The sequence below is a fragment of the Oncorhynchus keta genome, chromosome 27 (assembly GCF_023373465.1).
Source record: "Oncorhynchus keta strain PuntledgeMale-10-30-2019 chromosome 27, Oket_V2, whole genome shotgun sequence".
NCBI lineage: Eukaryota > Metazoa > Chordata > Actinopteri > Salmoniformes > Salmonidae > Oncorhynchus > Oncorhynchus keta.
Genome location: NC_068447.1, coordinates 10,514,102 through 10,537,306, shown reverse-complemented (window position 1 = coordinate 10,537,306; position 23,205 = coordinate 10,514,102). Strand labels below are relative to the sequence as shown.

General features: G+C 46.0%; 2 protein-coding genes across 2 annotated transcripts in view; one reads left to right on the top strand and one right to left on the bottom strand.

Moving 5' to 3' along the window:
* Positions 1-3,417: 3,417 nt before the first annotated feature.
* On the top strand, positions 3,418-3,951 carry LOC118377024 (rab-3A-interacting protein-like). The gene is made up of 2 exons (XM_052482633.1): positions 3,418-3,721; positions 3,788-3,951. Exons 1-2 carry the CDS (start codon positions 3,496-3,498, stop codon positions 3,949-3,951), a joined length of 390 nt encoding a protein of 129 aa, XP_052338593.1. The 5' UTR covers positions 3,418-3,495.
* A 16,746-nt stretch (positions 3,952-20,697) lies between these two features.
* Positions 20,698-23,205, bottom strand: part of LOC127912428 (proteoglycan 4-like) — a 288,599-nt gene continuing 286,091 nt past the window's right edge. The window contains exon 4 of the transcript XR_008082556.1: positions 20,698-20,904. The gene's annotated coding sequence lies outside the window, so the exon portion shown is untranslated. The remainder of the gene's footprint in view (positions 20,905-23,205) is intronic.

Below are 23,205 nucleotides of genomic sequence, written 5' to 3'. Positions count from 1 at the left end.
TGTATGTGGCTGCTATGAAAGTAAACTGTGTTTGCATGTGATCAGAGGTGTATTCATTCCTCTGATTCTGTTGAAAAATGTTTCTTAAATGGAAGCCAACGGAATGGGGATAAACATATCTGAATTTGTCCAAAACAAACTCTTGTTTCCAACTGTTGAACTAATTATTGCACCCTAAATCAGCTAGATGCAGGCAAGAGTGTGCAAGATTGGTAAAGAATGTGTCATTGTCTGTTACCTTGATCACACTAATGTTTCTCAACCTGTGCACCTACGTGATAAACTTTCATTCATAGTCTAGGTTGTAGAAGCCTCATTATGGGTACAGGGAAATTCAATTCTAAATGATTTCTGAGTGTTGGAGTGTGCCCCTGGCTATCCTTAAAAAAAAAATAATAATAATCAGGCCTTCTGGTTAACATTTTGGAAGTATATTTTAGCAATTACACTTACTTTTGATACTTAAGTATATTTCAAAACAAATACTTGTAGAGTTTTACTCAAATAGTATTTTACTGGGTGACTTTCACTTTTATTTGAGTCATTTTCTATTAAGGCATCTTTACTTTTACTACAGTATGACAACTGGGTACGTTTTCCATATTTGACCAGATGTACATGTGGACATTTCAGCTTTGAGCTTTCAGTGATTCAGTGTAACTCTTAGACCGAGATTCAAGTAGGTGTGGATAATCCTGATCTTAAAGAGGTCAGATCTGCTGATCTTTAGAGCACGGTGAAAGACACTCATCCCACATGACAGCATGGAAATTGGAAGATGGCATCGAGGAGGAAAATGAAGCAAATCTGTCAGACCTACGATCATGGGACAGACGTGTTGTGAAGATGCAAACGGCAAGGTGAACATTCCCAATGTGACTAACACGTGTTATAACTTAATCTGGAAATACTCGTGTTTTCTCAGTATGAAAAGGTAAGCTACCGGACAAGTGGCTCAGGTAAGGTTGGAGGGAATGGGGAGGGACGGGGGTGGTAATAACAACACTAGTCTCTCCAGCCCCTATCTCTATAACACTCTTTCACTATGTGGTGAAGGATTTCCTACCCGTAGCAGGCTGGTTGTTGAGGGTCAGGCTAGAGTAGCGCTGTCCAAGGTGCTGAATGAATAGCCACACTCCCTGTGTTAGTCTGTGGTGCTGAATGAATAGCCACACTCCCTGTGTTAGTCCGTGGTGCTGAATGCACAGCTACACTCCCTGTGTTAGTCCATGGGCATGAATGCACAGCTACACTCCCTGTGTTAGTCCATGGTGCTGAATGAATAGCCACACTCCCTGTGTTAGTCCGTGGTGCTGAATGAATAGCCACACTCCCTGTGTTAGTCCGTGGTGCTGAATGCACAGCTACACTCCCTGTGTTAGTCCATGGGCATGAATGCACAGCTACACTCCCTGTGTTAGGCCATGGTGCTGAATGAATAGCCACACTCCCTGTGTTAGTCCGTGGTGCTGAATGAATAGCCACACTCCCTGTGTTAGTCCGTGGTGCTGAATGAATAGCCACACTCCCTGTGTTAGTCCGTGGTGCTGAATGCACAGCTACACTCCCTGTGTTAGTCCGTGGTGCTGAATGAATAGCCACACTCCCTGTGTTAGTCCATGGTGCTGAATGCACAGCTACACTCCCTGTGTTAGTCCATGGTGCTGAATGCACAGCTACACTCCCTGTGTTAGTCCGTGGTGCTGAATGCACAGCTACACTCCCTGTGTTAGTCCGTGGTGCTGAATGCACAGCTACACTCCCTGTGTTAGTCCGTGGTGCTGAATGCACAGCTACACTCCCTGTGTTAGTCCATGGTGCTGAATGCACAGCTACACTCCCTGTGTTAGTCCGTGGTGCTGAATGCACAGCTACACTCCCTGTGTTAGTCCATGGTGCTGAATGCACAGCTACACTCCCTGTGTTAGTCCGTGGTGCTGAATGCACAGCTACACTCCCTGTGTTAGTCCATGGTGCTGAATGAATGCCACACTCCAGTCCGTGGTGCTGAATGCACAGCTACACTCCCTGTGTTAGTCCATGGTGCTGAATGCACAGCTACACTCCCTGTGTTAGTCCATGGTGCTGAATGCACAGCTACACTCCCTGTGTTAGTCCATGGTGCTGAATGCACAGCTACACTCCCTGTGTTAGTCCATGGTGCTGAATGCACAGCTACACTCCCTGTGTTAGTCCATGGTGCTGAATGCACAGCTACACTCCCTGTGTTAGTCCATGGTGCTGAATGCACAGCTACACTCCCTGTGTTAGTCCGTGGTGCTGAATGCACAGCTACACTCCCTGGGTGTTTCTCAAAATGTATACAACCGTGCCACGAGTACGCAAATTGGAGCACGGGAAGGTCGGAGTATGAGTCCAAATCAATCCAAACCGAACTCGTACTCCGTTTTTAAGCAACACTGCAAGCTTCAATGGAAAGTCTGCAAAGAAACCACAGAAAAAAAGTATGATGGTGGGTATTATTTGAGATGAAGCGAGAGAATATACATTCCCACTTCGGAATAAAATGTTGCCTAATCACATCTCATATGTTGCCTGACTACAATGTTTTATCTTGATACGTTAATAGCTGTGTTAATTTTGGCATGTTTACCTGCCTACGTACCGTAGATCAGAAGCCCATAATAAGTCAATAGGGCTAACTGGCTAGCTACTACTATGGTTAGCTAGCCATGAAGAATTGTTAGCAAGCTATCCACAAAGCATTGACATGGTTTGTGAAAGGACTTGCAAGGTAGACATGTGTACAGGAGTCCCTCTCTCTCTCAACATAAATGCGGGTTGAATTTACAATGGTGTTTTGTTCTTCACTGGTTTCCCTTTTCTTGTGGCAACAAAATATTGCTGCTGTGATGGTACACTATGGAATTTCACCCAATAGATATGGGAGTTTATCAAAATTTGATTTGTTTTGGAATTCTTTGTAGGTCTGTGTAATCTGAGGGAAATATGTCACTCTAATATGGTCATACATTTGGCAGGAGGTTAGGAAGTGCAGCTCAGTTCCCACCTCATTTTGTGGGCAGTGTGCATATAGCCTAAGGCAGCCTTTCTCAATAGCAAGGCTATGCTCACTGAGTCTGTACATAGTGAACCAAGTGAAACCCCCTCGGCCAAACCGTCCCCTATCCCAGACAACGCTGGGCCAACTGCGCGCCGCCCTATGGGAATCCCGGTCACGGCTGGTAATGACACAGCCTGGGATCGAATCCCAGGCTGTAGTTATGCCACAGCACTGGGAGGCAGTGCCTTAGACTGCTGTGCCCCTGCATGCAGTCTCAATTTGGTGTTTGTCCCGTTTTGTGAATTCTTGGTTGGTGAGCGGACCGTAGACCTCATAACCATAAAGGGCAATGGGTTCAAGTATTTTTTGCCAGATCCTTATTGGTATATATATACAATCACATCATCAGCTTTTAAATACACACACATTCATCATAATGGGAGGTATATGATGATTGTAGCTGCAGGGCTATGGCCAGCGAACCCCTCGAAGGCTTCCATAAGGTCAACTTGGCGTCACCCACCACCCCTGACCTCCACGGATTGACCTCTGACATCAGACCCCAATGTCACAGCGCCCCTTCCAGCGCCTTGTACCATACACCCTCCCTCAGCTCCAGCCCCTTTCCCCCCAACGCCCTGCGAGCCGACCAGCTGCCCACCCTGCCCATCTACTCTGCCCCTAGGCTACTGGGCAGCAATGAACCCCATAATGGAAGCGTTCCGGGCTTGGAACCCCCCATCTGGTCAGAGGCGGAGTAAGCAGAGGGGGTGTTCCTGTCTGGAGAGGAAGGGGAGGAGTCTCTGGGTCTGACCAATGACAGCCTGTCCCGCCTCCGCAGCCCCTCAGTCATGGAGATCAGAGAGAAAGCCAATGAGAGACTGAAGGAGGAGCTAGCCAAGGCACAGAGGTTGAACATCAGTTGATAACGGAGTGAAATCCATGCAGAAGGAACGTGTGGTTCTCCTCTCCTTATCAAAGCAGCCATGTTGAATTCAGCGGCAGGGAACCAATCAGTGGCAGGTAACTCAACATGTGATCTCCTCCTGTGTTCTCTGAAATTACACCACAAGCCTCTTGCCAATGTTTATTTTTAAACCAACACTCCTGATTGGTCAGGAGGTCCTAAACGTGGTCAAGGTCCTAAACGATATCTTAACCGCCATCGATAAGAAGCAATACTGTGCAGCCTTATTTATTGACCTGGCCAAGGCTTTCAACTCTGTCAACCACCACATCCTCATCGGCAGACTCAATAGCCTCACCAACTACTTCTCAGTGTGTCAAATTGGAGGGCCTGTTGTCCGGGCCTCTGGCAGTCTCGATGGGGATGCCACAGGGTTCAATTTTTGGGCTGACTCTCTTCTCTGTATAAATCAATGATGTCGCTCTTGCTGCTGGTGAGTCTCTGATCCCACCTCTACGCAGACAACACCATTCTGTATACTTCTGGCCCTTCTTTGGACACTGTGTTAACTAACCTCCAGACGAGCTTCAATACCATACAACTCTCCTTCCATGGCCTCCAACTGCTCTTAAATAAAGTAAAACTAAATGCATGCTTTTCAACCGATCGCTGCCTGCACCTGCCCGCCCGTCCAGCATCACTACTCTGGACAGTTCTGACTTAGAATTTGTGGACAACTACAAATACCTAGGTGTCTGGTTAGACTGTAAACTCTCCTTCCAGACTCACATCAAACATCTCCAATCCAAAGTTAAATCTAGAATTGGCTTCCTATTTCGCAACAAAGTATCCTTCACTCATGCTGCCAAACGTACCCTCGTAAAACTGACCATCATACCGATCCTCGACTTCGACGATGTCATTTACAAACTAGCCTCCAAGTACCCTACTCAATAAATTGTTTTGTCACCAAAGCCCCATATACTACCCACCACTGCGACCTGTGCGTTCTCGTTGGCTCTCGTTGGCTGGCCCTCACTTCATACTCGTCGCCAAACCCACTGGCTCCAGGTCATCTACAAGAGCCTGCTAGGTAAAGTTCCCTCTTTTCTCAGCTCTCTGGTCACCATAGCAGCACCCACCTGTAGCACGCGCTCCAGCAGGTATATCTCTGTCACGTTCTGATCTTGGAGGACAGGAAAGGAGAGAGGAAGACGGTGTGTGTGGAGGATAGGAAGGGAGAGAGGAAGACGGTGTGTGTATGGAGGACAGTAAGGGAGAGAGGAAGACGGTGTGTGTGGAGGATAGGAAGGGAGAGAGGAAGACGGTGTGTGTATGGAGGACAGTAAGGGAGAGAGGAAGACGATGTGTGTGTGGAGGATAGGAAGGGAGAGAGGAAGACGGTGTGTGTATGGAGGACAGTAAGGGAGAGAGGAAGACGATGTGTGTGTGGAGGACAGTAAGGGAGAGAGGAAGACGCTGTGTGTGTGGAGGACAGGAAGGGAGAGAGGAAGACGGTGTGTGTGGAGGACAGGAAGGGAGAGAGGAAGACGGTGTGTGTGTGGAGGACAGGAAGGGAGAGAGGAAGACGATGTGTGTGTGGAGGACAGTAAGGGAGAGAGGAAGACGGTGTGTGTGGAGGACAGGAAGGGAGAGAGGAAGACGGTGTGTGTGGAGGACAGTAAGGGAGAGAGGAAGACGGTGTGTGTGTGGAGGACAGTAAGGGAGAGAGGAAGACGATGTGTGTGTGGAGGACAGTAAGGGAGAGAGGAAGACGGTGTGTGTGTGGAAGAAAGTAAGGGAAAGAGGAAGATGTTGTCTGCAGGCAGCCAGCTATAGCCCCACTCCCTATTCCATGGCTGGGATAATGCCCCAGCCCCTAACTGTGGTGCCGCCCGTGATCATGGTGATGAAGGGCCTCGCTATGACACATGACATGGTTAGAGGGGTCAGTAAACGAACAACCATGCACTTCTAACAAACTAACTAACACACACACACACACACACACACACACACACACACACACACACACACACACACACACACACACACACACACACACACACACACACACACACACACACACACACACACACACACACACACACACACACACACACACACACACCCCTGGGGACACTTAACAAAAGGTCACGGCTATTGGTTGCTTGTTTATTTGCTTGCTTGTTTCCTAGTGGTTCAATTCCTCATTTTAGACACTGGGGTTGTTCAGCTCATAGCTGAAGGCTTAGTCCAAACCATGACTTGTGAAGCCGATTTTGTTTTCACTCCTCGGGCTCCTTCTTCTGCCTTTCCTCCTCTTCCTTCTCCTCTCTTTTTACATTCTGATACGCTGAACCTGCCATAGTCTTCCTCCTCATCCTCCTACCCCTCCTCTTCCTACCCCTCGAACTCAGCCACCCACTGTACTGTAGGTGTCAGGAAGCCTGGCTGTGTAAATGCACGAGTGAACGTTTCCCCAGCAAATGTACTTTCCACTAAAATAGAGCTATATCAATCAGCTGAAGGGAAAATAGAGGGCTATTACTCTGTAGCGAGATGCTTGATTGGATGTATATTGATATATGCCAGGTGGCGTGGGCGGAGAGGGTGTAAACGCAGAGATATTTTGTTGATTCAATGACTGAGTTACAGATCAGAGTAAAAAGCCTTCTGCTCTGCTAGTGTAATCATATATTACATACCTATTCCCTGGCACACTAGAGACCATGTCAGCTGTGCCTGAGCAATTTGTGGAAATGAGTGCGATGAATAGAGGGTTTTGATGTGGCATTATGATGGTAAAGTGGGTTCAATTTTAATGGTGTGTTATAAAAAATAAATACAAAAAAAAAACACATTAAGGGTCATGCCTTCATAAGACAAAGGCAGCTGCATAATGTTCTGTTGGCATGGAGCTCTGGAGGTGGTGCAGAGCACCTCCACACACGCTCATATTCACACACTCACACACACATACACTCACACACTCACACTCACACACTCACACACTCACACACTCACACACTCACACAGAACAGATGCATTCTCAGTGGAGATAAATTGGTAGTGATTAATTAACATAACATGGTGTTGGGTGACAGTGATGTAACATGGTGTTGGATGGTAGCAATGTAACATGGTGTTGGGTGACAGTGACGTAACATGGTGTTGGGTGACAGTGATGTAACATGGTGTTGGATGGTAGCAATGTAACATGGTGTTGGGTGACAGCAATGTAACATGGTGTTGGGTGACAGCAATGTAACATGGTGTTGGGTGACAGCAATGTAACATGGTGTTGGGTGACAGTGATGTAACATGGTGTTGGGTGACAGTGATGTAACATGGTGTTGGGTCGTAGCAATGTAACATGGTGTTGGGTGACAGCAATGTAACATGGTGTTGGGTGACAGTGATGTAACATGGTGTTGGGTGGTAGCAATGTAACATGGTGTTGGGTGACAGTGATGTAACATGGTGTTGGGTGACAGTGATGTAACATGGTGTTGGGTGACAGCGACATAACATGGTGTTGGGTGACAGCAATGTAACATGGTGTTGGGTGACAGCAATGTAACATGGTGTTGGGTGACAGCAATGTAACATGGTGTTGGGTGACAGCAATGTAACATGGTGTTGGGTGACAGTGATGTAACATGGTGTTGGGTGGTAGCAATGTAACATGGTGTTGGGTGACAGCAATGTAACATGGTGTTGGGTGACAGCAATGTAACATGGTGTTGGGTGACAGCAATGTAACATGGTGTTGGGTGACAGCAATGTAACATGGTGTTGGGTGACAGCAATGTAACATGGTGTTGGGTGACAGCAATGTAACATGGTGTTGGGTGACAGTGATGTAACATGGTGTTGGATGGTAGCAATGTAACATGGTGTTGGGTGACAGCAATGTAACATGGTGTTGGGTGACAGCAATGTAACATGGTGTTGGGTGACAGCAATGTAACATGGTGTTGGGTGACAGTGATGTAACATGGTGTTGGGTGACAGCAATGTAACATGGTGTTGGGTGACAGCAATGTAACATGGTGTTGGGTGACAGCAATGTAACATGGTGTTGGGTGACAGTGATGTAACATGGTGTTGGATGGTAGCAATGTAACATGGTGTTGGGTGACAGCAATGTAACATGGTGTTGGGAGACAGCAATGTAACATGGTGTTGGATGGTAGCAATGTAACATGGTGTTGGGTGACAGTGATGTAACATGGTGTTGGGTGACAGTGATGTAACATGGTGTTGGGAGACAGCAATGTAACATGGTGTTGGATGGTAGCAATGTAACATGGTGTTGGGTGACAGCAATGTAACATGGTGTTGGGAGACAGCAATGTAACATGGTGTTGGATGGTAGCAATGTAAAATGGTGTTGGGTGACAGCAATGTAACATGGTGTTGGGTGACAGTGATGTAACATGGTGTTGGATGGTAGCAATGTAAAATGGTGTTGGGTGACAGCAATGTAACATGGTGTTGGGTGACAGTGATGTAACATAGTGTTGGATGGTAGCAATGTAACATGGTGTTGGGTGACAGCAATGTAACATGGTGTTGGGTGACAGCAATGTAACATGGTGTTGGGTGACAGCAATGTAACATGGTGTTGGTCGACAGCAACGTAACATGGTGTTGAGTGACAGTGATGTAACATGGTGTTGGATGGTAGCAATGTAACATGGTGTTGGTCGACAGCAACGTAACATGGTGTTGGATGGTAGCAATGTAACATGGTGTTGGGTGACAGCGACATAACATGGTGTTGGGTGGTAGCAACGTAACGTGGTGTTGGATGGTAGCAACGTAACATGGTGTTGGATGACAGCAACGTAACATGGTGTTGGATGACAGCGACGTAACATGGTGTTGGGTGGTAGCAACGTAACATGGTGTTGGGTGGTAGCAACGTAACATGGTGTTGGGTGACAGTGATGTAACATGGTGTTGGATGACAGTGACGTAACATGGTGTTGGGTGGTAGCAACGTAACATGGTGTTGGGTGACAGCGACATAACATGGTGTTGGGTGGGAGCAACGTGACATGGTGTTGGATGGTAACAAGGTTACCTTCTCCAACCTATCTCCTGATTCTGCCTCCTCAACCCTCCTCTCCTCCCTTTCTGCATCCTTTGACTCTCTATGTCCCCTATCCTCCAGGCCGGCTCGGTCCTCCCCTCCCGCTCCGTGGCTTGACGACTCATTGCGAGCTCACATAACAGGGCTCCGGGCAGCCGAGCGGAAATGGAGGAAAACTCGCCTCCCTGCGGACCTGGCATCCTTTCACTCCCTCCTCTCTACATTTTCCTCCTCTGTCGCTGCTGCTAAAGCCACTTTCTACCACTCTAAATTCCAAGCATCTGCCTCTAACCCTAGGAAGCTCTTTGCCACCTTCTCCTCCCTTCTGAATCCTCCTCCCCCTCCCCCCCCTCCTCCCTCTCTGCAGATGACTTCGTCAACCATTTTGAAAAGAAGGTCGACGACATCCGATCCTCGTTTGCTAAGTCAAACGACACCGCTGGTTCTGCTCACACTGCCCTACCCTGTGCTCTGACCTCTTTCTCCCCTCTCTCTCCAGATGAAATCTCGCGTCTTGTGACGGCCGGCCGCCCAACAACCTGCCCGCTTGACCCTATCCCCTCCTCTCTTCTCCAGACCATTTCCGGAGACCTCCTCCCTTACCTCACCTCGCTCATCAACTCATCCCTGACCGCTGGCTACGTCCCTTCCGTCTTCAAGAGAGCGAGAGTTGCACCTCTTCTGAAAAAAAACCTACACTCGATCCCTCCGATGTCAACAACTACAGACCAGTATCCCTTCTTTCTTTTCTCTCCAAAACTCTTGAACGTGCCGTCCTTGGCCAGCTCTCCCGCTATCTCTCTCAGAATGACCTTCTTGATCCAAATCAGTCAGGTTTCAAGACTAGTCATTCAACTGAGACTGCTCTTCTCTGTATCACGGAGGCGCTCCGCACTGCTAAAGCTAACTCTCTCTCCTCTGCTCTCATCCTTCTAGACCTATCGGCTGCCTTCGATACTGTGAACCATCAGATCCTCCTCTCCACCCTCTCCGAGTTGGGCATCTCCGGCGCGGCCCACGCTTGGATTGCGTCCTACCTGACAGGTCGCTCCTACCAGGTGGCGTGGCGAGAATCTGTCTCCTCACCACGCGCTCTCACCACTGGTGTCCCCCAGGGTTCTGTTCTAGGCCCTCTCCTATTCTCGCTATACACCAAGTCACTTGGCTCTGTCATAACCTCACATGGTCTCTCCTATCATTGCTATGCAGACGACACACAATTAATCTTCTCCTTTCCCCCTTCTGATGACCAGGTGGCGAATCGCATCTCTGCATGTCTGGCAGACATATCAGTGTGGATGACGGATCACCACCTCAAGCTGAACCTCGGCAAGACGGAGCTGCTCTTCCTCCCGGGAAGGACTGCCCGTTCCATGATCTCGCCATCACGGTTGACAACTCCATTGTGTCCTCCTCCCAGAGCGCTAAGAACCTTGGCGTGATCCTGGACAACACCCTGTCGTTCTCAACTAACATCAAGGCGGTGGCCCGTTCCTGTAGGTTCATGCTCTACAACATCCGCAGAGTACGACCCTGCCTCACACAGGAAGCGGCGCAGGTCCTAATCCAGGCACTTGTCATCTCCCGTCTGGATTACTGCAACTCGCTGTTGGCTGGGCTCCCTGCCTGTGCCATTAAACCCCTACAATTCATCCAGAACGCCGCAGCCCGTCTGGTGTTCAACCTTCCCAAGTTCTCTCACGTCACCCCGCTCCTCCGCTCTCTCCACTGGCTTCCAGTTGAAGCTCGCATCCGCTACAAGACCATGGTGCTTGCCTACGGAGCTGTGAGGGGAACGGCACCTCAGTACCTCCAGGCTCTGATCAGGCCCTACACCCAAACAAGGGCACTGCGTTCATCCACCTCTGGCCTGCTCGCCTCCCTACCACTGAGGAAGTACAGTTCCCGCTCAGCCCAGTCAAAACTGTTCGCTGCTCTGGCCCCCCAATGGTGGAACAAACTCCCTCACGACGCCAGGACAGCGGAGTCAATCACCACCTTCCGGAGACACCTGAAACCCCACCTCTTTAAGGAATACCTAGGATAGGATAAGTAATCCTTCCCACCCCCCTTAAAAGATTTAGATGCACTATTGTAAAGTGGCTGTTCCACTGGATGTCATGAGGTGAATGCACCAATTTGTATGTCGCTCTGGATAAGAGCGTCTGCTAAATGACTTAAATGTAAATGTAAATGTGATAGCAACGTAACATGGTGTTGGATGGTAGCAACATAACACAGTGTTGGGTGACAGTGACGTGACATGGTGTTGGGTGGTAGCAACGTAACATGGTGTTGGGTGACAGCAACGTAACATGGTGTTGGGTGACAGCAACGTAACATGGTGTTGGGTCGGAGCAACGTAACACGGTGTTGGGTGACAGTGATGTAACATGGTGTTGGGTGGTAGCAACGTAACACGGTGTTGGGTGACAGCAACGTAACATGGTGTTGGGTGACAGCAACGTAACACGGTGTTGGGTGGTAGTGACGTAACACGGTGTTGGGTGACAGCAACGTAACATGGTGTTGGGTGACAGTGACGTAACATGGTGTTGGGTGGTAGTGACGTAACATGGTGTTGGGTGGTAGCAACGTAACATGGTGTTGGGTGACAGTGACGTAACATGGTGTTGGGTGACAGCGACATAACATGGTGTTGGATTGTAGCGACGTAACATGGTGTTGGGTGACACCAACGTAACATGGTGTTGGGTGACAGCAACGTAAAATGGTGTTGGGTGACACCGACGTAACATGGTGTTGGGTGACACCGACGTAACATGGTGTTGGGTGACAGCAACGTAACATGGTGTTGGGTGACAGCGACGTAACATGGTGTTGGGTGACAGTGACGTAACATGGTGTTGGGTGGTAGCGACGTAACATGGTGTTGGGTGACAGTGACGTAACATGGTGTTGGGTGACAGCAACGTAACATGGTGTTGGGTGACAGTGACGTAACATGGTGTTGGGTGACAGCGTCGTAACATGGTGTTGGGTGACAGCGTCGTAACATGGTGTTGGGTGACAGTGACGTAACATGGTGTTGGGTGACAGTGACGTGACAGGGTTTTGTACCCAGTGAGTGTAACTTTGGTAGGAGCCACAAAGCCCCTGTCTGAGCCCCTTGTCCTGTTTGATTGTAATTGAGCCCACTGCATATGTTACCGTAGTCTCAGGAGTGTGCTTCCCTTCCCATGCTGTCACAGCAAACGATTGAAATGGAGAATTGCTTTTCGTTTGAACAATGAGAAGCCCTCTTCAATTTACTCAGAAAGGTAAGGGGATAAGCAAGAGGAAGAAAAAGAAAGAAAGAAAGAGGGAGCAGAGAGATTGAGTGAATGTGAGAGAGACAAAGGAAGATAGACAGGCAGACAAGCGGACAGGCAGGAAGGCAGGCAGGCGGACAGGCAGGCAGGCAGGCAGGCAGGCAGGCAGGCAGGCAGGCAGACAGACAGACAGACAGACAGACAGACAGACAGACAGACAGGGTACTCTAATCTCTCTACTCGTGTTAACTTATCTGTGAACTCTAGCCAACAGCATGATGTGGAGTGGTATTCGTATGATGTTACAAATTTGCAAAACAGATGATATGTTACAAATTCCAATTTGTTGTGGCTAACGTTAGCTAGGTTGTTAGGTGGCTATTGCTAACGCTAGCTAGGAGGCTAACATTAGCTAGGCTAGGGGTTAAGGTTAGGGTTAGCTAACATGCTAAGAAGTTGCAAAGTAGCTAAAAAGAAGTAAGTAGTTGAAATGTTAAATGCTAAAGCTGCCCGAGATGTGATTCAAACATACAACCTTTGGGTTGTTAGACGTTTGCGATGCTTTTGTTTTTGCCTTCAAAGCTGCAGCTAGTAGCATGTAAAATTGTCTGTCCTCGGTTGGAACACTCACTACCAAGTTCCAAACTACCTCTGGAAGCAACGTCATCACAATAACTGTTCGTCGGGCGCTTCATGAAATGGGTTTCCATGGCCGAGCAGCAGCACACAAGCCTAAGATCACAATCTGGAGTGGTGTAAAGCTTGCCACCATTGGACTCTGGAGCAGTGGAAACACGTTCTCTGTAGTGATGAATCATGCTTCACCATCTGGTAGTCCGACTGATGAATCTTGGTTTGGCAGATGCCAGGAGAACGCTACCTGCCCGAATGCATAGTTTGGTGGAGGAGGAAAAGTGGTCTGGGGCTGTTTTCCTAGTTCGGGCTAGGCCCCTTAGTTCAGTGAAGGGAAATCTCAACACTAAAGCATACAATGACATTCTAGATGATTCTGTGATTCTTCCAACTTTGTGGCAACAGTTTGGGGAAGGCCCTTACCTGTTTCAGCATGACAATGCCTCCATGCAAAAGAGCGAGGTCCATACAGAAATAGTTTGTCGAGATCGGTGTGGAAGAACTTGACTGGCCTGCACAGAGCCCTGACCTCAAACCCATCGAACACCTTTGGGATGAATTGAAATGCCGACTGCAAGCCAGGCCTAATCACTCAATATCAGTTCTCGACATCACTAAGGCCCTTGTGGCTGAATGGAAGCAAGTCCCCACAGCAATGTTCCAACATTTAGTGGAAAGCCTTCCAAGAAGAGTGGAGGTTGTTATAGCAGCAAAGGGGGGACCAACTCCATATTAATGCTCAACATTTTGGAATGAGATGTTCGATGAAGGTGCATGTCGATGCCACCCGCTAGGAACAGCTGGTGCTTTCATGCATGATTCAGTGTTGCTTGCCTCGAAGCGATCATAAAAGGCATTTAGCTCGTCTGGTAGGCTCATGTAACGGGGCAACTCACTGCTGGGTTTCTCTAAGTAGTCCGTAATAGTTTGCAGGCCCTGCCACATCCGACAAGCATCCGAGCCAGTTTAGTTGGATTTGATCTTAGTCCTGTATTGACACTTTGCCTGATTGATGGTTCGTCTGAGGGCATAGCGGTATTTCTTATAAGCACCTGGATTAGTGTCCCGCTCCTGGAAAGCGGCAGCTCTAGCCTTTGGCTTGGTGCGGATGTTGCCTGTAATCCATGGCCTTCTGGTTGGGATATGTATGTATGGTCACTGTGGGCATGACATCATCAATGCACTTATTGATGAAGCCGGTGACTGAGGTGGTGTACTCCTCAGTGCCACTGGATGAATCCCGGAACATATTCCAATCTGTGCTAGCAAAACAGTCTTGTAGCGTAGCATCTGCGTCATCTGACCACTTCCGTATTGAGTGAGTCAGTATCTATAGTATGGGACATGGGACAGTATCTATAGTATGGGACATGGGACAGTATCTATAGTATCGGACATGGGACAGTATTTATAGTATGGGACATGGGACAGTATCTATAGTATGGGACATGGGACAGTATCTATAGTATGGGACATGCGACAGTATCTATAGTATGGGACATGCGACAGTATCTTGTGGTCCTTCTGTAGCTCAGTTGGTAGAGCATGGCGCTTGTAACGCCAGGGTAGTGGGTTCGATCCCCGGGACCACCCATACGTAGAATGTATGCACACATGACTGTAAGTCGCTTTGGATAAAAGCGTCTGCTAAATGGCATATATTATTATTTATTATATATTATTGCACGTTGGCCAATAGAATGGGTGGTAGAGCCGGGTTACCCACTCGCCAACTAATTCTCAAAAGGCACCCCTATCTCCACCCCTTGTATATCCGTCTTTTCTTCAAGCGAATGATGGGGATTTGGGCCTGGTCTCGGTGAAGCAGTATATCCTTCGCGTCGGAATCCTTAAGGAAAAAATCTTCATCCAGTTCGAGGTGAGTAATCACTGTTCTGATGTCCAGAAGCTCTTTTCGGTAATAAGAGACGGTAGCAGCAACAGTATGTACAAAACAAGTTACAAACGATGCGAAAAAACACAAAATAACGCAAACACAAAATAGTCTGGTAACCATTTATTCCATCCTTGTCTGGAAAACATATAGTTACTAAAAATCTGTTTGTGTGTTGGTAGCAATGATGATCGTGTATTAATTGTTTATGGTAGGTTAGTTGGTTCTCAGCTGGCTAGCAATCTTGCTGGCAAATTTAATGACACTTTAATGACAATAATTAAATGTCCACATTAGGTATGCTAAGCTACCCGGTCTAATATAGATCAATATATTTAGTGGGGTGATTAAATTGTGTATTGTTGGGTGTTTTGTTGTAGGTGGTACATCATCTGATTCCACCAGCATGTGCTTCCAACACTTAACCTTGCACAAGGTGAAGGTAAATTGGCAAAAATATTTACCAGCTGACAGCTAAAATAGCTACATTTAGCATTGCATAAACATGAATGTGGTAGTGTTTGTATGGGTTTGTGTTTGTGTTATGGGATTACATGTAGCCTGAGTACCACAGAGTATCTTCCTGACCATGTGATCATTTTACCCTATTAAATGTTTACCTTTCCTCTTTGTAAAACTCTTATCTGGAGTCCTTCCACAGTTCCCTGCTGAAACATACCCCCAAGGCAGCTGAATTTTGGGTAAACAAGCGTGAGGAGCACAACAAGATTGCGGGACAAAAAACCAGCAAGGGACACCGTAAGGTATAAAATCAATACTACAACAGTAATGACATAACCATCTCATTATTTTCTCTGCAGATTCTTAAAGCACAACACAAAGAGATGTCTACAAAAAGCCCCTGCTACTATTGACACAAACGATTTGTCAAAGTCAATGGGCTGAGGGAGGTTTACAGACAGGTCTTTGAGACTAGGAAGGGGATTTTGGTTGTGCTTAGAGACAATAAATGCACTGTTGTGAATGAGAACGATTGAAAGGTGCCATTTCTCCTCAATCTTCCATACACAACAATACATTCTGTTTAAGAACTGCCCTCCTATGACTTTCACACCTTCTTTAGTCCCCCAGCCCATTCACTTTGTTGACTGATCTTTCCTCTCAAAAGCAGCTCGCAATGTCCTTCATTGTACCTAAACACTAAAGTCCCAATCAATTAGTCAATTTACCAACACAGGTGTGTTTCCCTACGTCCCTTCCACAACAAGTGTAAAATGGTAAAACACCACGACCACATCTTTCCAGGAGATGTGCAGTACCAGCAAATCAGCTGCAAGAGGTCGAACAAGTTGGTGGTGAAGGTCTACAAGCCTTACACTACTTCCGGCAGAGTCTTATCCAGCTGGCCGTACACCGAAGACAGGTCAGTACCATTCACCACAAGCACAAAGAGTCTCAGCTTCCACAACCCAGCATGTCAAACACCATTGCCAGTTGTGTTTGACCAAACAGATCAGGTCTGAAAAAGATCAAATAAAATCTCATTTATTTGTCACATAGACATGGTTAGCAGATGTGAATGCGAGTGTAGCGAAATGCTTGTGCTTCTAGTTCCGACAATGCAGTAATAACCAATGAGTAATCTAACCTAACAATTCCAAAACTACTACCTTATACACACAAGTGTAAGGGGATAAAGAATATGTACATAAAGATATATGAATGAGTGATGGTACAGAGCGGCATAGGCAAGATGCAGTAGATGGTATCGAGTACAGTATATACATATGAGATGAGTATGTAAACAAAGTGGCATAGTTAAAGTGGCTAGTGATACATGTATTACATAAAGATGCAGTAGATGGTATAGAGTACAGTATATACATATGAGATGAGTATGTAAACAAAGTGGCATAGTTTAAAGTGGCTAGTGATGCATGTATTACATAAAGATGCAGTAGATGATATAGAGTACAGTATATACGTATACATATGAAATGAGTAATGTAGGGTATGTAAACATTATATTAAGTGGCATCGTTTAAAGTAGCTAGTGATATATATTCCATCAATTTCCATCAATTCCCATTATTAAAGTGGCTGGAGTTGAGTCAGTGTGTTGGCAGGAGCCACTCAATGTTAGTGGTGGCTGTTTAACAGTCTGATGGCCTTGAGATATAAGCTGTTTTTCAGTCTCTCGGCCCCTGCTTTGATGCACCTGTAGTGACCTCGCCTTCTGGATGATAGCGGGGTGAACAGGCAGTGGCTCGGGTGGTTGTTGTCCTTGATGATCTTTATGGCCTTCCTGTGACATCGGGTGGTGTAGGTGTCCTGGAGGCAGGTAGTTTGCCCCCGGTGATGCGTTGTGCAGACCTCACTACCTTCTGGAGAGCCTTACGGTTGAGGGCGGAGCAGTTGCCGTACCAGGCGGTGATACAGCCCGACAGGATGCTCTCGATTGTGCATCTGTAGAAGTTTGTGAGTGCTTTTGGTGACAAGCTGAATTTCTTCAGCCTCCTGAGGTTGAAGAGGCTGATGTAATTAGTCAAAAGACCAATTAGTGGAAAAAATATCAGAATTGGGTTGTCTGCATAAACGTAGCCATTGTGGCTCAGCGTAAGACCACGTAGAACCACCATAAAACACTGCAAATATGGATTTTTAAAATCAATCTTCAAAAGTTGTCTGCCTTTATAGATTCACATAAAATATTTATAGAAGTTGTACGGGGCTCTGAAGCATCAGTATGTTAGACATTCAGATATATCCGAAGAACGTTATTTGTCAAAATTTCAAATACAGAAAGAGAACTGGGTAGCCTAGTGGTTAGATCATTGGACTAGTAACCAGAAGGTTGCAAGTTCAAACCCCTGAGCTGACAAGGCACAAATCTGTCATTCTTCCCCTAAACAGGCAGTTAACCCACTGTTCCTAGGTCATCATTGAAAATAAGAATTTGTTCTTAACTGACTTGCCTGTTTAAATTAAGGTAAAATAAAAGAGAATGTTAAATGGTAAAAGCAACAAACCAAAAAATACACTGTTGTTCAGTGTGTCTCAGGTGCAGAGAACTGGATCTGCAAATTGTTATGCCAGATAATGTGATTTAACCAACGTTTTTGGGTTTCAATTACTGGGAGTCACACGATAGGTAGGTACTGTTTAGTCTACCACTGATCATTTTTTGACCAACCTTATCTTGACGATTATTGTCTTCATCCTCATGTTTCCTTGTGGAAACAGAAGTTTCATAAAATGTCTGTGTCTTGTAGCAGAGGGTCCGTTTGAATTTAGAAAATGCTTTGTGAAGTAATCCAACAACGTGTATGCCGCCATCTTGTTTATTTCAAGTCTTCTCTCATTGATCAAGACAGGTGGGTGTGGTGAGATTCTGCCACTTTCAAATGGAAGAGAAATTATGAAAACAAAGAGAGACGAAAGACATACACTGGCAAAGAAACAGTATGTGAACCGTTTGGAATTACCTGGAGTTCTGCATAAATGGTCATCACATTTCATCTGATCTTCATCTAAGTCACAACAATAGACAAATACAGTCTGCTTAAACTAATAATACACAAATTGTTGTATTTTTCTTGTCTATATTGAATACATCATTTAAACATTCACAGTGTAGGTTGGAAATGTGAACCTCTAGGCTAATGACTTCTCCAAAAGCTTATTGGATTCAGGAGTCAGCTAACCTGGAGTCCAAATAATGAGACGAGATTGGAGATGGTGGTTAGAGCTGCATTGCCCTATAAAAAACACTCGTAAAATTTGAGTTTGTTATTCACAAGAAGCATTGCCTGATGTGAACCATGCCTCAAGCAAAAGAGATCTCAGAAGACCCAAGATTAAGATTTGTTGACTTGCATAAAGCAGGAAATGGGTTACAAAAGTATCTCTAAAAGCCTTGATGTTCAACAGTCCACAGTAAGACAAATTGTCTATAAATGGAGAGAGTTCAGCACTGTTGTTACTCTCCCTAGGAGTGGCCGTCCTGAAAAGATGACTGTAAGAGCACAGTGCAGAATGCTCAATGAGGTTAAGAAGAATCCTAGAGTGTCAGCTAAAGACTTACAGAAATCTCTGGAACATGCTACCATCTCTGTTGACGAGTCTACGATACGTAAAGCACTAAACAAGAATAGTGTTCATGGGAGGACACCACGGAAGAAGCCACTGCTGTCCAAAAAAAAACATTGCTGCACATCTGAAGTTTGCAAAAGTGCACCTGGATGTTCCACAGCGCTACTGGCAAAATATTCTGTGGACAGATGAAACTACAGTTGAGTTGTTTGGAAGGAACACTATGTGTGGAGAAAAAAAGGCACAGCACACCAACATCAAAACCTCATCCTAACTGGAAAGTACAGTGAAGGGAGCCTCATGGTTTGGGGCTGCTTTGGTGCCTCAGGGCCTGGACGGCTTGCTATCATCAACAGAAAAATGAATTCCCAAGTTTATCAAGGCATTTTGCAGGAGAATGTTAGGCTGTATGTCGGAAAGATCAGAAAGATATCAGTTTGTCTCTGTGAATGGTTTGTTCTCTGACAAATCAACTGTAAATTTCGGTGTTCCTCAAAGTTCCGTTTTAGGACCACTATTGTTTTCACTATATATTTTACCTCTTGGGGATGTATTCGAAAACATAATGTTAACTTTCACTGCTATGCGGATGACACACAGCTGTACATTTCAATGAAACATGGTGACGCCCCAAAATTGCCCTTGCGAGAAGCATGTGTTTCAGACATAAGGAAGTGGATGGCTGCAAACTTTCTACTTTTAAACTCGGACAAAACAGAGATGCTTGTTCTAGGTCCCAAGAAACAAAGAGATCTTCTGTTGAATCTGACAATTAATCTTAATGGTTATACAGTCGTCTCAAATAAAACTGTGAAGGACCTCGGCGTTACTCTGGACCCTGATCTCTCTTTTGAAGAACATATCAAGACCATTTCAAGGACAGCTTTTTTCCATCTACGTAACATTGCAAAAATCATAAACTTTCTGTCCAAAAAGGATGCAGAAAAATGTATCCATGCTTTTGTCACTTCTAGGTTAGACTACTGCAATGCTCTACTTTACGGCTACCCGGATAAAGCACTAAATAAACTTCAGTTAGTGCTAAATATGGCTGCTAGAATCCTGACTAGAACCAAAAAATTTGATCATATTACTCCAGTGCTAGCCTCTCTACACTGGCTTCCTGTCAAAGCAAGTGCTGATTTCAAGGTTTTACTGCTAACCTACAAAGCATTACATGGGCTTGCTCCTACCTATCTCTCTGATTTGGTCCTGCCGTACATACCTACACGTACACTACGGTCACAAGACGCAGGCCTCCTAATTGTCCCTAGAATTTCTAAGCAAACAGCTGGAGGCAGGGCTTTCTCCTATAGAGCTCCATTTTTATGGAACGGTCTGCCTACCCATGTCAGAGACGCAAACTCGGTCTCAACCTTTAAGTCTTTACTGAAGACTAATCTCTTCAGTGGGTCATATGATTGAGTGTAGTCTGGCCCAGGAGTGGGATGGTGAACGGAAAGGCTCTGGATCAACGAACCGCCCTTGCTGTCTCTGCCTGGCCTGTTCCCCTCTTTCCACTGGGATTCTCTGCCTCTAACCCTATTACAGGGGCTGAGTCACTGGCTTACTGGGGCTCTCTCATGCCGTCCCTGGAAGGGGTGCATCACCTGAGTGGGTTGATTCACCGATGTGGTCATCCTGTCTGGGTTGGCGCCCCCCTTGGGTTGTGCCATGGCGGAGATCTTTGTGGGCTATACTCAGCCTTGTCTCAGGATGGTAAGTTGGTGGTTGAAGATATCCCTCTAGTGGTGTGGGGGCTGTGCTTTGGCAAAGTGGGTGGGGTTATATCCTTCCTGTTTGGCCCTGTCCAGGGGTGTCCTTGGATGGGGCCACAGTGTCTCCTGACCCCTCCTGTCTCAGCCTCCAGTATTTATGCTGCAGTAGTTTGTGTCGGGGTGCTAGGGTCAGTTTGTTATATCTGGAGTACTTCTCCTGTCCTATTCGGTGTCCTGTGTGAATCTAAGTGTGCGTTCTCTAATTCTCTCCTTCTCTCTTTCTTTCTCTCTCTCGGAGGACCTGAGCCCTAGGACCATGCCCCAGGACTACCTGACATGATGACTCCTTGCTGTCCCCAGTCCACCTGACCGTGCTGCTGCTCCAGTTTCAACTGTTCTGCCTTATTATTATTCGACCATGCTGGTCATTTATGAACATTTGAACATCTTGGCCATGTTCTGTTATAATCTCCACCCGGCACAGCCAGAAGAGGACTGGCCACCCCACATAGCCTGGTTCCTCTCTAGGTTTCTTCCTAGGTTATGGCCTTTCTAGGGAGTTTTTCCTAGCCACTGTGCTTCTACACCTGCATTGCTTGTTGTTTGGGGTTTTAGGCTGGGTCTCTGTACAGCACTTTGAGATATCAGCTGATGTATGAAGGGCTATATAAATACATTTGATTTATGTCCGCCAATTGAAGTTGAGTGATGCAACAGGATAATGACCCAAAACACAGAAGTAAATCAACAACAGCAGAAGGGGCTTGAACAGAAGAAAATACGCCTTCTGGAGTGACCCAGTCAGAATCCTGACCTTCTGGAGTGACCCAGTCAGAATCCTGACCTTCTGGAGTGACGCAGTCAGAATCCTGACCTTCTGGAGTGACCCAGTCAGAATCCTGACCTCAACCTGATTGAGATGCTGTGGCATGACCTCAAGAGAACAGTTCACACCAGACATCCCAAGAATATTGCTGAAATGAAGCAGTTTTGTAAAGAGGAATAGTCCAAAATTCCTCCTGAGCATTGTGCAAGTCTGATCCGCAACTACAGAAAACGTTTGGTTGAGGTTATTGTTGCCAAAGGAAGGTCAACCAGTTACTAAATCCAAGGGTTCACATACTTTTCCCACCCTGCACTGTGAATGTTTACACAGTGTGTTCAATAAAGACATGAAAACGTATAATTGTTTGTTTGTTATTGTTGTGACCTAGATGAAGATCAGATCAAATTTGATGACCAATTTATGCAGAAATCCAGATATTCCTGAAGGGGGAAGCTTGGCTTCCATTGTCATCAATGAATGTAACATATCATACTGATTTGAGTGACTGGGATTTACATTTACTATGTTATATCTAGTCTATGAGACCAGGCTTTAGAAACCAGGATGCACTTATCTTCACCCCTACCACCTGTACGCTCCAGTATTGTGTGCCGGTCGCGTCCAACCCACTTCACATAGTTCTGTGAGAGCAGCTTGAAATAAGAAATATATACATCATGATTTTTTTAGCAGGTCAAGTTGTTTCCACTGAAGGAGTGGGTGATAAAAGATGAGAAACCAACATGAATGAGTCTCACATTGTGTTGTTGCTTGCTGAGCTAATTGGTTTAGTTGTGTGTTGTGTCCAAACACCAAACTGGATTAGTTTTGTCTGACCAGTGTAGGGGATGGGACACTAGTAAAACTGTTACAACTTCTAACAATTGTGAGTGGAGGAGTCAAGCGCAGAGAGCAGGTATTTCTGTACGTGCCACGGACATGCGAAACACAAGGGCGCATGAAACAACCCGTCCAAAATACAAAGGACTAAAACTGTCCGGAAAAATATAGATGACACTCATACATCAGATAACAGAGAACAAGCCCGCACTAATACCCAGCGGGCCTCGTGCCCTTAAATAGCCTACAAACAAACACTAACTCAAAACAGGTGTACCCAATTAAACCCAAATAAACAGAAACAAACGGAAAGGGAATCGATGGCAGCTAATAGGCTGGCGACGAGGAACGCCCGATCGCCGCCCGAACAGGAAGAGGCACCATCTTCGGCGAGATTCGTGACAAAAACCTGACACTGTTTGGATTTGTGTTTCTATCTAGTAAAACCTGACACTGTTTGGATTTGTGTTTCTATCTAGTAAAACCTGACACTGTTTGGATTTGTGTTTCTATCTAGTAAAACCTGACACTGTTTGGATTTGTGTTTCTATCTAGTAAAACCTGACACTGTTTGGGATTTGTGTTTCTATCTAGTAAAACCTGACACTGTTTGGGATTTGTGTTTCACTGTTGACACTGGATTTGTGTTTCTATCTAGTAAAACCTGACACTGTTTGGATTTGTGTTTCTATCTAGTAAAACCTGACACTGTTTGGATTTGTGTTTCTATCTAGTAAAACCTGACACTGTTTGGATTTGTGTTTCTATCTAGTAAAACCTGACACTGTTTGGATTTGTGTTTCTATCTAGTAAAACCTGACACTGTTTGGATTTGTGTTTCTATCTAGTAAAACCTGACACTGTTTGGATTTGTGTTTCTATCTAGTAAAACCTGACACTGTTTGGATTTGTGTTTCTATCTAGTAAAACCTGACA